The sequence below is a fragment of the Camelus bactrianus genome, chromosome 19 (assembly GCF_048773025.1).
Source record: "Camelus bactrianus isolate YW-2024 breed Bactrian camel chromosome 19, ASM4877302v1, whole genome shotgun sequence".
NCBI lineage: Eukaryota > Metazoa > Chordata > Mammalia > Artiodactyla > Camelidae > Camelus > Camelus bactrianus.
The window spans coordinates 3641433-3654632 of record NC_133557.1 but is presented as its reverse complement, the minus strand read 5'-3'; the positions used below and the strand labels follow the sequence as shown (position 1 = coordinate 3654632).

At 44.6% G+C, this 13200-nt stretch overlaps 1 protein-coding gene across 5 annotated transcripts in view; it reads left to right on the top strand.

Annotated features, from left to right (window-relative positions):
* Window positions 1–13200, top strand: part of PLCB4 (phospholipase C beta 4) — a 384175-nt gene that overhangs the window by 307263 nt on the left and 63712 nt on the right. For all 5 annotated transcript variants that reach the window (XM_074346931.1, XM_074346929.1, XM_074346932.1 and 2 more), the window contains 4 exons: window positions 1829–1919; window positions 4044–4139; window positions 8144–8244; window positions 11841–11876. In XM_074346931.1, coding sequence (XP_074203032.1) covers window positions 1829–1919; window positions 4044–4139; window positions 8144–8244; window positions 11841–11876 — 324 coding nt within the window. The remainder of the gene's footprint in view (window positions 1–1828; window positions 1920–4043; window positions 4140–8143; window positions 8245–11840; window positions 11877–13200) is intronic.

Sequence of the window (13200 nt, the reverse complement as noted above, 5' to 3'; positions counted from 1 at the left end):
TCACAAGATGTTCTGAGTAACAAGACAGTCACTGGAATGAGAGTGTAGCACACTCCACAGGAGTGATGCGGCCCCACTGCTGCCAAGCAGCGGATAGTTCCAAACAAACGCAGTGGCCGGAGGTGGCAGTTTAGAACATCATCGTGACTGATGGGAAGGAAGGTGCCCTGTGCTACCTGGGAGCACATCATGTGGTTTAACAATACATTTTTTCAGAAATGCATCGATGGGAACTGAAAAAAATATAGGCGACAAGGATATTTGCAGCCTGCTGGAGCCATCGCTGAGGGCTCGCGGTCCCGCGGCCCGGCGGTGCTTCCTGCTCCCCACACAGCTGCCTGACGTGCTGCGCCAGCACCTGCAGCTGCTGCTGGAGGGGAGGCTCTGGTCCCCGGAGCTCTGCCCATGTGTGAAAAATCAGGCCAGAAGTGCCAGAGAATTAGCCCCCGCCCGGTGCTTCCTCACTGCTCCGGAGGGATAACTGAGCACACATTCCCCACTGTCCCCGGGCTCCCCCGTGGGATCACACTCCCGCCTGCACAGTGATAACTGCCTGATAACACACCCTTGATGGGCTGCACGCCTTCCTTTTCTCACTTTCCCACTCCTCTGTCGGAGTTCCCCGGAGCTGCCTCCCTAACAGATGACTGGTGCCTTCATCCTTGTCTCAGACCGATGCTAAGAGAACCCAGACCAAGAACATTCCTGATTTATTTTATTTTATTTTTCACCTTGGCCCTTGGTTTATTTTTCTTTTCTTTGTTGGACTGAGGTGCTTACTTTTATGGAAAGGCCTCTGCATTCTTTGGGAAGTTATGTGCACATAGATAAAGGATTGTGGGAAGCAAAGTAATAGGAGTAAGATCTGAACTAAAGAGCTTTCAATCTTGGTGGGAGGGGGGCGGTTGGAGCACATGGTACAAATGTAAAACCATAACTAAGGGAGAAGATGGCCTGTGATGTGTTGAGTATTTATTGTCGATATCCAGATGCAACAGAGATTACTGGAAATGGACCGGTTCCAGCAGGCTTCCCAAAGGCAGCAGAATTTCAGCAAAGGGTTTCATTTGAGGCAGGACTGACCTCGGGATGCACAGTGCATTGCGTGTCTAAGTAGTATAAGAATTCGCTTGGAAAATGAATGGACACGTGGAAGGTGGGTGGGTGAAGAGATGGGTGGTGGGGGACAGGGGAGAGATGACTAGAAGTGGCCCAGTTCTGTGGGTCAGAGGTAATGGAAGAAAGGAGCATCTCCTTTGCAGACATTAATCCAAGCAAATGAAGCCGTAGTAGAGGTCAGGTTTCAATAATTAGGACCACTTCCTTCTTGATTCTCTTATTGAACTCGCAAAGCCCCGGCCCCGCGTGTTGAAGATGGTTCACACTACTGGGCAGACCGGCTTACTCTAGAGCCCAACACTAGGTGGGGATCAGGGTGCCCCTTGACTTCTGCCTGGGAGGTCACCTCTGGACCCAGCTGGCACGATGACCCCTTGTACTTGACCAGATGCTTAAAGGGGGCAAGGCCTGGGGTTGAGCTGGAGCCTGTCCCCCCAGACCACTGCAGGTGAGACCCAGCTCCCCGGGGAAGGCGGAGCGGCTCTGCACACCTCGGGAGACTGTGTGGATGCCAAGTTTGCAGCATTAGTGAGTGTCAGGCAGAGCCTGGGCTTGTTCGGGTTGGGGGATGAATGCGTCAGACTGTGCTGACTGCCATCTAGTGGCTGTTGGATTGCATAACACACAGGCCTGATGCTCATTCCGGGCTGGGAATGAAACTGGAGAAGTACAGTGTGTCACGAATTCTGCCTTTTCTGTTTATCTCTAGCTGGAACCAGGCAGGCCCTTGCCATCCCCCAATGACCTCAAAAGAAAAATCCTCATCAAAAATAAACGGCTGAAACCTGAAGTGGAAAAAAGTAAGTCAAATACACGCATATAGGTTGGAAGCGTGCATTACGTTGCACATATAGACAATTCAGTGATCAAGAATGGAATAGACTTTAAAACCACTGATGTGGGGGGGGGGCAGGTCCAGTGGTGATGTTCTATATGCTGTGTATAACAAAGCTGCTGCATTTCAAGTTTAGTTTCCACCTCAACCTGTCCCTGCAGTGGGGAAACATACTCATATACTCATAGACCAGAATTTGGAGGGATCCCAAGGAAAGAGGAGAAGAAAGTGAAAGAGACATTTCAGAATTTATTAAAAAATAAGGAAGTAACAGACTCACAGACATAGAATACAAATTTGTGGTTGCCGGGGGGGAGGGTGGGAAGGGACAGACTGGGATTTCAAAATGTAGAATAGATAAACAAGATTATACTGTATAGCACAGGGAAATATATACGAGATCTTATGGTAGCTCACAGAGAAAAAAATGTGACAATGAATATATGTATGTTCATGTATAATTGAAAAATTGGGCTCTATGCTAGAATTTGACACATTGTAAAATGATTATAAATCAATAAAAAATGTTAAAAAAAAGAGGCTGCTAATAAAAACCATTTCCATTGTTTAAAAAAAAAAGAAAGAAGGAAGTAGCCCTTGTATCATTTTATACACTCTCAAGTCCTTTCAAAAAGTTTCCCCTGTGATACATGCGTATCTAGGGGTCCTGGGTAATATGACAGTGTAAATGTATGTGTGTGAGAAGGAGGTGATTTTATCTAGACGTATGCCCCGTGTCTTCCCAGCACATTTCCTTTGAAAATATTTTCCTCCAGCGAATCTCTCAGTTCAGTTGATGAATGGTATCAGATACATTGCTATGATTGCACTGTGGGTTTTCCCTACGTATTCTAAATTAGAATTTTAAAATTTATTGACTACAGTTTATTTGTATTGCAAAAACAATAATGGCATAAAATGAAAACAGCGAAGAAAAACATAATAAAATAATAAAATAGCACCAAATTATATATTTTACATTTATATACTATAGACACACACATACATTTTTGACCCCATAGGCGCACGTTTTTAACAAAACTGGAATCACGTTAGGTATACTGATTTTTGATCATCTGAATTCAGTTCAGCCAACTGAGTGTGCTTATATCCGGTCAGATATAAATCTGTATACTAACTTTAATTCTAATCGATACAATTTAAAAAAAATTCTGGTGTATGAATCACTAGGCAAAATTCATATTATGTGGAATATAGTGTAATTTAACCAGCCCCAAGAGGGAGGATTCTCATGTCTATGTAAACAACAATAGTAAACATGCTTGAGTATTTATTTTGTACATTTATGCAGCCTTCTCCTTGGAACCAGTTGGTAGAGTTAGAGTTGGTTGGCCAAATGCACACAGTTTTTATTGTGATGTATCTTGTTACACTGTCTTTCAGAAAAGCTGCATTCTTTCACACCATCACTATAATATATGAGGAGTGTCCATTTCCCAGTGATATTCTTCATGCTGGCCAGCATCCATCTTTCATATGTGTCAAACTCATAAAAGAAAAATTAAACTTTAATTTTTTTATCTGTCTGTCTTTGATAACTAGTTTCTTTTTCATTATTATTTATAATTTGCCCCGACATATTTTCCCATTTTAAAAATTATTTCATACATCTTTATCTAACTTATAAGGGTTTTTTAATCTATTGGGATAATAATTCGGTTCTATCAATTGCACATATTTTTTCCTGAAGTTTTTTCAGTCTCGCTTCTGTCACTTTACCATAATTATCCATAAACCTTGGTCTGGGCCAGATTCTCCAAATTAGAGGCTTCTGTTATCAAGCCTTAAATCCTTCATGGTGCCTGAGCTGTGAGTTCTCAACCTGGTGACCAGAGGTTGGGGCACCTGCCCGTGTTCCAGTAGTTGCGTGTATAGATGGTGTGGTTGCACGTTCCTTAAGGAGTCACGGTCACCAGCACTGGGGGCAGTGGCCATAGCTGAGCTTTAGGACGGAACCAGCAGGAGCCACGACCCTTCTTGTTTCTTTCTTGGTGTCAGTCTTCAAGCCCAAGTTTTATACATGATCTAACACCTGTATCCTTTCCTTCTTACTTCTTTTTAATAACAGAGCAGCTTGAAGCTTTGAAAAGTATGATGGAAGCAGGGGAATCCGCTGCCCCAGTGAACATCTTAGAGGATGATAACGAAGAGGAAATAGAAAGTGGTGCGTTGGTTGTTTATTTTTTTTAATGTACACATCACAAAAATGCTTTTTAAAGTACGAAAAGCATGAATGTGTCTCAGTGGACCGTTTCCTATATAATGTGACATTTCAATTCCTAATAGTTGGGCTCATGCACCAGCCTTAATCTTTTGCTGTTTTGGGGTATTTTTCCAAACAGTGTGACTTTGAATGTACCTGCGCACTAGGTTTTAGTAGCTTAGTCATCGCCTTTCCTGTTGTGCATTCAGCTGTTCAGCAGTGATTCACAGCCAGAGAGTCCTTGAAGCAGGGCTTAGAATGAAAAACATTTTTGCAGTCCCTTCCTGTAAACAAAAGCATGACCATCCGTGTTGTTACTGGTGACAGCAGCAAGGCGAGTTAAAAGGAAAGGAACGTGGATCTAGACTCTCAGGAAATGATTGGTTTGGCTTGTGTGCACACACAGTGAACTGGAAACTCAAAGCCACGATCAGACTTTCACGTTCAAATTTCTTCAAATAACCAGTTACCAGTATTATCTGTACCTACAAATCTGTATCTTTTTATATCTCTTACAATGAGCTTCTGTTTTACTTTGCCATAGGGCCCCAACCAGAATCTTTGGCTTTAAGTGGGTCACTTGAAAGGTTTGGAATGTTTTTAGAAAATTATTTGTTCATGACGTATCATAACCATTGATTAACAACGTGACATGAGCATTGATTAGCAAAGTAACTTGGGCATGCATTGTGCGTCTGTCAGTTAGACAGTGCCTTGAATTTAAATATTGTCTTTGGGCCAAATAATTTAGGAATACCTGTAGAAACTCTATTTTTTATATAAGCATCTGAAATAGAAGATTTCCTAAGGGAAAGTCTGATATTATAGGTAAAAAGCTCTTAGTAGAGACTCCTGACTATGGAAAAGACTTGATAAGCAATTTACGTTGCACACCCAGACCTTGGTAACATGGCTTCCTTTCATATGTTTCATACGGCAGGGAGGGTCTCAGAGGCCAGAGCTACCTGACAGTATTTAATCAATGCCCGTTGTGGTTACATATTGCTGTGTAACAAATCACCCCAAAACTTGGAGTCTCAAATCAATACTTTATTGTTATCGCTCCTTGTTCTGTGAGTCACCTCGGCTCAGGTTGGTGGTGCTCCCTTTGGTTTCTCACGTGGTTTCCTGGCAGATGACATCTGGGGCTGGAGTCATCTGAAGTCTCGATGGGGCCGGATGTCTGAGATGGCTCACTCGGGGCTGACGGTTGCTGCTGGCTGTCTGTTGGGAGCTCAGTTGGGTCTGTTGACTCAGACACCCCTATATGGCCTCTCCACATGGCTTGGTCTCCTCCTTCTTGGCTTGGCCAGGTTCCTTAGTGGAGCATTTTGAGGGCCAGTGCTCCAACAGGCAGGAAGCAGAAGCTGCTAAGCTCAGTAAGAGCTGTACCTGGAACAGGCCTGTCATCACTTCCTCTATGTTTTCTTCATCGAAGCAGCCTTAGGGCCCAGCCACGTTCAGAGGGGGTGGGTGAGTGGCAAGATCACAGTGTAGAAACGCAAGTGGGGAAGTAGGTACTATTGCATATGTCCTGGGAAAGTGCAGTCTGCCACGTTGCCTCCTACATTATTTCCGTTTTTTTTTTTTTTTTTGCAGATAATAAACCCGAGCAAGGTTTAAGAATAAAATTTTGAAAGGAATATATTTCGAAAGATCAAGAAAATATTTCTAAAATTTGAAAATCTGAATATTACCTGGAAACTGTTCCTTAACTTAGGTTAAGTTTCATAGGTGATCATCAAAAGCATGTGAGGTGTTACTAGACACTATAATCCAGTAAAACAAACTGCAGAAGAGTGGAGTAAATTAACAAGAAAGAAACAGTGATGTTAATAAGAAATTTTGATTAGTTTTAACAGAAATAATCATGGGGAATCATAAGCAAGTAGGAGAGTAGTTGAGAGGACAGGATCACCCACCTGAGTTTCTCTCTAAGGGTGCAGAGGTTGCTGCCTTACCAGTTATAGACGTGATTCCTGAGTTCCCTCGGTCGTACTTGGCTTTAGTTCTGGTCAACCAGTTGGCTGTAATTACCCTGCTCTCATAGTGTGCTCCTACCATCCTTGAATGACCAGAGTCTCTAATTTAAATACTTCAACACAGCAGGCAAGGGGAAACCAAGCTTGGTTCAAGAGGGCTGGCCTGCCTGGAGGCTGTCGAAAATAGAGAAGGCTCCCAGTCAGCGAAAGCATGTGCCCAGTCATTAGGCTGGATTTAGACTCAGGCAAGCCGTGGGGAACGCTGGAGTTGTGTCTGGTTGCGGTCTGTCTGTGCATATGTGCACGCTCAAGAGATGGTAACCTGTATTCATACAACCCTTAAAAAAATAGTTACTGAGTCTCTACTGCATCAGTGGGACACATCCCTTGAAATTCAAGTCGTTTGCATCTGATTGGACAGCTCAGACTAGAGATCTACAGAGTTGAGATTCAATGGTGGTGGCAGGAGGTTTCAAAATCTGGGGTACAGGTTGTAGGTCATGGAACGCAGTGTCGCATTAAGAGCCTTGGGCTAAGAATCCTGAGAAACACAGGTTCGTATCTAACTCTGTGACCTCCGACAAGTCACATCGTATCTGGGAATCTGTTCCCTTTAGCTGTAAAGTGAAGACACTGGACTAGATTATTTTAAGACCTCGTCCAGCGTCTCAAATCCTTTTTTCCTACCCAAGGCCTGTATGACCTACTTAAAAAAAAAAATAATAATTTGCCTCCAGAATATCCCCTTAATGGAGTATCAGTTTCAGAAGGGGAGGGTGTCTGTCTCTTTTCCTTCACCTCATCCCCTGCCTGGAATAGCACATGCAAAAAGCAATCCAAAATTCTAGATCTGAGACTCCCGTCAGTTGCAAGGTGCTACCGCTTTATTGACTAAGAAAGAACAAATGCCTCCGATGAATTGTAAAACGCCATGGATTCAAGGATACCTTGCAATATCAGATGTATTAAAATGTGACGGGAAATTGCACCTTAGAATCAGTGTAAGTTTTTCATTTAATCCTGTTCTTGTGTTCTCCTCCCTTCCACCTTTTAACCATGCTCTTTTAAAAGATGCCCCGAATTCTTATGGGTCTGCTCAGCAGCCCCTCAGAAATTGTTTCCCTGTTGGGTGTTTTTAACGGTCAGGGTCCCTCATGCTCTGTGCTGTGACGGTGTGGATTTGTGTTGGCCGTGGCCTGTGGCCTGTGGGTGTCTCCTCATCCTGGCCAGTTTGTGGGCAAATTCCTGGGCACTCCAGAACGGGCGTCATGGGGATACAGATCTCACCCCAGTGTGTGGCTCATTTTTCAGTGGGTTTCCACTGAAAGCCTTGGGTGGGTACCAGAGGTCTTGTCATTTCCTGGACCGGTGGACTGAGTGATGGCATCTGGGCCTCTGTTCGCAGCCCAGGCCATGCCCGCTTCCTACCATGAGTGTGAGGAATGATTTCAGAGTCTTTTTTAGAACTAAGTAGATTTGGCAGAGGGTCTACAGGAGCAGTCCAGTCCTTCCAGGCTCTTTATGTGTCACACCACTCCAGCCACACATCATGCAGCCCATAAAATTCAAGGGGACATTTTTGTCTCCTTTTCAGAATTATTAAATGTATTTATCATCTTGTTTTCTCCGGGTGTCATGGAAGATCCAAAAAACCCCTTTTACGAGTCACGGGTCCTCCTGCGGTGTGGAAGGCTTTACTTTTTTAGGGTTAGTGTCTTGGGATGCACGTAATCACTCACTTAAGAAAAATGCATTAACCATCAGGTATGTCAAAAATCATGGAAGACGCAGGTGAAGTAACAGGCGTGCCCTTGGACTTTGTGTAGCTAGTGGAGTTCAGTGAGAGTTTTATTTGGAGAAAAAAAAAATTGCGTGTTTAAATGTTCCCATTTCGTTCGCTTCCTTCCCCGCTCCCCGAGACTGGGGAGGAGGCCGGACCCCTTGTAAGCCGGCTTCATGGATTTGCCTTTTGTCTTCCCGCAGCTGAGCAAGAGGAGGAAGCTCACCCCGAGTACAAGTACGGAAATGAACTTTCCGCGGACGACCTGGGTCACAAGGAAGCCGTCGCCAACAGTGTCAAGAAGGTTGGAGTCTTGGGGCCCCTTTCCTTTTGTGATGCTTAAGAGGCAGTAGCGGTTGTTTTGACATTTCAGAGGTGTGACAACCACAAGGAAATAAAGCACCATCTAATTGCCCTTCTCATTTGGGTAACAGAATCAGTATCTGAACTCGAGGCAAAGGCAGTCCTCAGTTAGGAAGGACATTTAAAGGACTAACTAGTCATGCCCAGTGTTGACCCCTAACTATTTGGCCCCATGTCCTTTAAATGTCATTTATTGTGTAATTACAGGTGAGTGGGGAGACGACAGGGCCCCAGTGGCAAAGGTTAACGTGTTCAGAGCATCAGGAAAATGACCCCATCATCCCAAGCAAGCCCTCATTAGAGAACCAGTCCGACTGGTTAGAAATCTCATCTCCCTCCTGATGCAGAGCCAGCATAGAAACCTTCCCATCTGTCCAACTCTAAAGCCAAAAAAAATAGTAACTGTGTTCCTACTATGTGCTGGGCTCAGTCTCGGCCATAACAACCCAGAAGGGTCAAAACACCCTTGGTGTCTGCCCTCCTGGAGCTGATGACCTGATGAAGTTCCTTGGAAGAGGGTGGGAAAGGCAAACCAGCCAACAGTCAGCTGAAGAATCATAATTTGTGATAAGAGCTATTTGAAACTCCAGACGAGTGCTCAAAGGGAGAACAGCGAGGTGGAGAGACTAAAACGAGGAAACGAGAACACGCAGGGTGATGAGGAACCGGCCACGCACAGAAAGAGAGGCGTTGCTTTGAGCGCCAAGGGACCACAGCAGTGGGCACAGCGAAGGCAGCGTGCACAGAGTGAGCTGAGCGAGGGGTCGAGGAGTGAAACAAGATGGGACCAGACAGGCAGGGGGGAGCTACATGCAGGATTTGGGAGGCAGCTGTGAGAAACTCAGATGTTAATTTAAGTGACATGTGGAGCCATTGAGAAAGTTTAAAATAAAGGGGCAGTGCTGCCAGTCGGAGTTTTTAAAAATCACTGTGGTTATGGTATGGAGACCAGTTTAGAAGGAAGGAGGCGTGGATGCAGGAGAAGCAGTGGCCTGGCTGCTGCACTTGGCCAGACCGCTGAGGGTTCGCCTGGATGGTAGACACAGGGCTGAGTGGATCCAAGGTGTACTGAGGAAGCAAAAGTGATGCAACTCGCTGATGGGTGGCATGTGGGCACGTGAGGGAGGCTGGGAGCAGGGTGACCCTCTAGGGTCTCTGTTGGAGGAACTGGGGACAGTGGGGAAGACTAGAAGAGAAAGAACTAAGGAGTTTCAAGTGGGACCATTGGTTTGAGGCCATGAGATGCCCAAAGGGGCAGGGCTCTGGGTGTCTCCACAGCACTGGCATCCAACTCTGGGTTCACTTCCTAACTGTAACCTCGAGTAGGTCACTTAACCACTCAGCACCTTGGCTTCACATCTGCAAGATGAAGATAAAAGCACCTGTTTCTTTGGTCCATCATGCAGAAGGAATGCATTTCAGTGCAGTAAAGAGCTGAGGATGGTGCCTGCCACGTGGTCCCTCCTGTGAAGTCTTGGTCACTGCTGTGTTAGCATCATTTTCACCTTCACCGTGGTTTTAGCATCGGCCCCACCTGTTTCTAGAACGAGAAAAGAGGTCGGGCTAGAGACATAAACTGGGAGTCCAGGAGATCGTATTTGAAGCCATGGATGTAAACGCGATGGTCCATGAGACGAGGCAGAAAAAGAGGCCCAGGTGGAGGAGCCCTGGTTGAAGGCAGGCTCCCAGGAGAGGAGCCGGGAGAGAAGGGGGAGAAATGGGAGGGGAACCAGGCAGGGGGACTGGGGAGGCCGAGAGACCTGTGGCGAGAGAAAGACAGAGTTGGTGGAGCATTTTCCCGACTTCACTGAGGTGTAATTGACATCTCATATTGTGTAAGGTTAAGGTGGACGACGTGATGATTTGATATATGTATATACTGCAAAATGATTACCACAGTAAGGGTAGGTAGCCCGCCCATCACCTCACATGGTTACCTCCATGTGTGTGGTGGGGTTGGTGTGTGCGGCGGGGTGTGTGCGTGTGTGGTGAGAACGTTTGAGCCCTGCTCTCAGCACCTTTCCAGTATACAATACACTGTTGTTAACTCCAGTCACCAGGCTGTACTTGAGATCCCGGAATTTATGCCTCATAACTGGGAGTTTGTACCCTTGGACAACGCCCAGCCCCTGGCAAAGTGGTCGATTTTTTTTAATGCTACTGAGTGATTGAGTAAGAAGACTCAGGAGTGTCCATTGCATTACTAGCCTTGGAGTCACTGGAAACCCTGAGAAGAGAGGTCTCAGTGGGGCGGTGGGGGCCCCTGGAGCAGACAGATGTGAATGAAGAGATGCTCTGCTTTTGAGCAGTTTTGCTGTAAAGGGAGCTGGAGGCTAAAAGGAAGCTGAGGAGTCAAGGGAGTGTGGTTTTCAGGACGGAGGAACCTGGAGTGTGTCTGCAGACTGCTGGAAAGGGGGTAGGAGCGAGGGAGAGGCCAGTCTTGCCCGAGGGAGAGAGGATGAGGACCTGTGGATTCCCTGAGTAGGCGGGCTCACGGTGACGTGAGGATGTGGTCTTTGATGGGAGCAGTGGTACTTGATCATGGAGACTGTGGATAAAGGTGCAGGTGGGTGTATACAGTAGGTGCTAAGAAAATGGGAGAGCGTTTGTCTGCTGAGCAGAGCCAAAGGAATACTGCCATTACAGCTACATTTTCCGATTCAGAGGACTGCAACTGCTTTCGGGGTATTAAATGCGTGCTGAGACTCGGTGCTCACCTTCATGCTGCCTTTGTCAACACCCAGATGGAGCGCTGAATAGCTTAAGAGGGACCCTTTACAGATCAGGGGAGGTGGCCCCATCGATGATTTTCCCAAGCCCCAGGACTAAATCACTAACCAAATTACCATAAGGAAGCATCTCAATAGGCGAAGGCTGTCAACAAAGATGGGAGACAAGCAGTAAGATGAGCTTTTCTGGTTGGAAGAGAGTTAGATCATCATATCTTTCCAGTTCTTTTTTTTTTAATTTATTGAAGTACAGTCAGTTACAATGTGTCCATTTCTGGTGTCCAGCACAATGTCCCAGTCATGCATATACATACATACATTCGTTTACATACTTTTTCCATTAAAGGTTATGACAAGATACTGAATATAGTTCTCTGTGAAATACAAAAGAAACTTTTTTTTTAATCTATTTTTATATATAGTGGCTAACATTTGTAAATCTCAAACTCCCAAATTTAGCCCCTCTCACTGCAAACGACATGATACTATATATAGAAAACCCTAAAAGCTCCACACCAAAACTACTAGAGCTGATAAAAGAATTCGGCAAGGTAGCAGGTTACAAGATTAACCTACAAAAGTCAGTAGCATTTCTTTCCACTAACGATGAATCAACAGGAAAAGAAAGTAAAGAAACCATCCAGTTCCGCTTTGCCCATGGATTTGTGTTACAGGTGACTTCCCATCTTAACAAACGAATAGACTCACAGGGGTACCTATACTTACTTAAATATTTACATGCGTATGGCCGAGTACATTTGGAATTCTGCCCTTTAGAGAAGTAAATGATTTTCTTTCTCTCCTTCAGGCTTCAGATGACCTTGAACATGAAAACAACAAAAAGGTAACCAAATGGTTTCCTTGTGCGTTTTGATTTCATTATGAGAAATCATGTGTGATGCCCTAATGTTGAACATTTTATGCTAAGTGCTGTTACTCTATCTTCCCCCACCCCCTGCCCATGGAGTGTCAGGTGAAAATGTTTGTACTTAACAATGTTTACACCATGGAATGTCAGGCTAACTGTCTGTAGGTGTAATATTTACACGCTCAGTACATCCATTTGTAAGAGTCTTCAAAAGAAAGAATTACTCACAGTGACAAAATGATTATATCCTGATAAAACCACAAAACCTAGGGTAGGCGAGTAAGATGATTTCCCTAAAAATAAGTGTTGAGAGCAGTTAGGCATTTTCTTGGTTGGAATTGGAGATTTCATTCCTACAACAGGAGTACATAATCATCAACACACTGAATTTGAAAATAGAAATGACCTAAGAGGTCAGGAAATTCATCTTATAGCAAAACAGAAAGGCGATCTTGGTTCCGACTCGGCTGGGCTTCTGAAAGATTGTTAGTTTCACAGTGCACACATTCTAGGTGTTACATTTGACATTATTCAGTGTTGACTTTATGGCAAGGAAAGTCAAGTTACATTTTTAATTTCTTTTATCCTCTTCACAGCTCATGATAGCAAAGTGGTCTTTTTTAGTAAATGTGTGTGGTTCATTACAGTAGTGAGACTGATGGCAACCACAGGCAGAAATGTGCCTTGTGATTTCATTCCCACGTTTCAGAGCTTCAGAAAATACTGTCCTGTCCATGGGGTCCTATTGTATTTGGAGTAAGACGCTATCTTCTTACTGTCTCAGTATTAGGTTTGGAATAATTAGGGTTAAGTCTGATCCCATTCCTCTCCTAAGATACTTGTGAAATTCTCTTCTACTGGAATTTCATAAGGTATTGAGGTCAACAAGGGACAGATTGACCTTTGGTCACTGATACTTATTAGCTAAGAAGCTGTGACCAAGTTATTTTAATCTTTAAGGCCTCAGTCTTCTCCAGCGGTCAGTGGGTAGGACTCTAATCCTTGCTGCACGTGATGACAGTAATGAGGCTGTCCATGTGGGAATTCTGCCCAGTACCCAGCTTGCGGTACTGGTGTAACTTATTGTCATTAAACCACAGGAGAGGAATTAGATATGCCTTTGCCCTTATTTAGGGGTTGGGATATAGGGGAAAAAATGATTTAAAAAAAAATCCCAACAAGTTACATGATTCAATTATTTATCTCAGGCTTTTATTGTTGAAATCAGTTTGATGATATAGAATGTGAAGTTGGGAGGTTAATAAATGGTCTGACCATTGTTATAACTAATGCATTGATT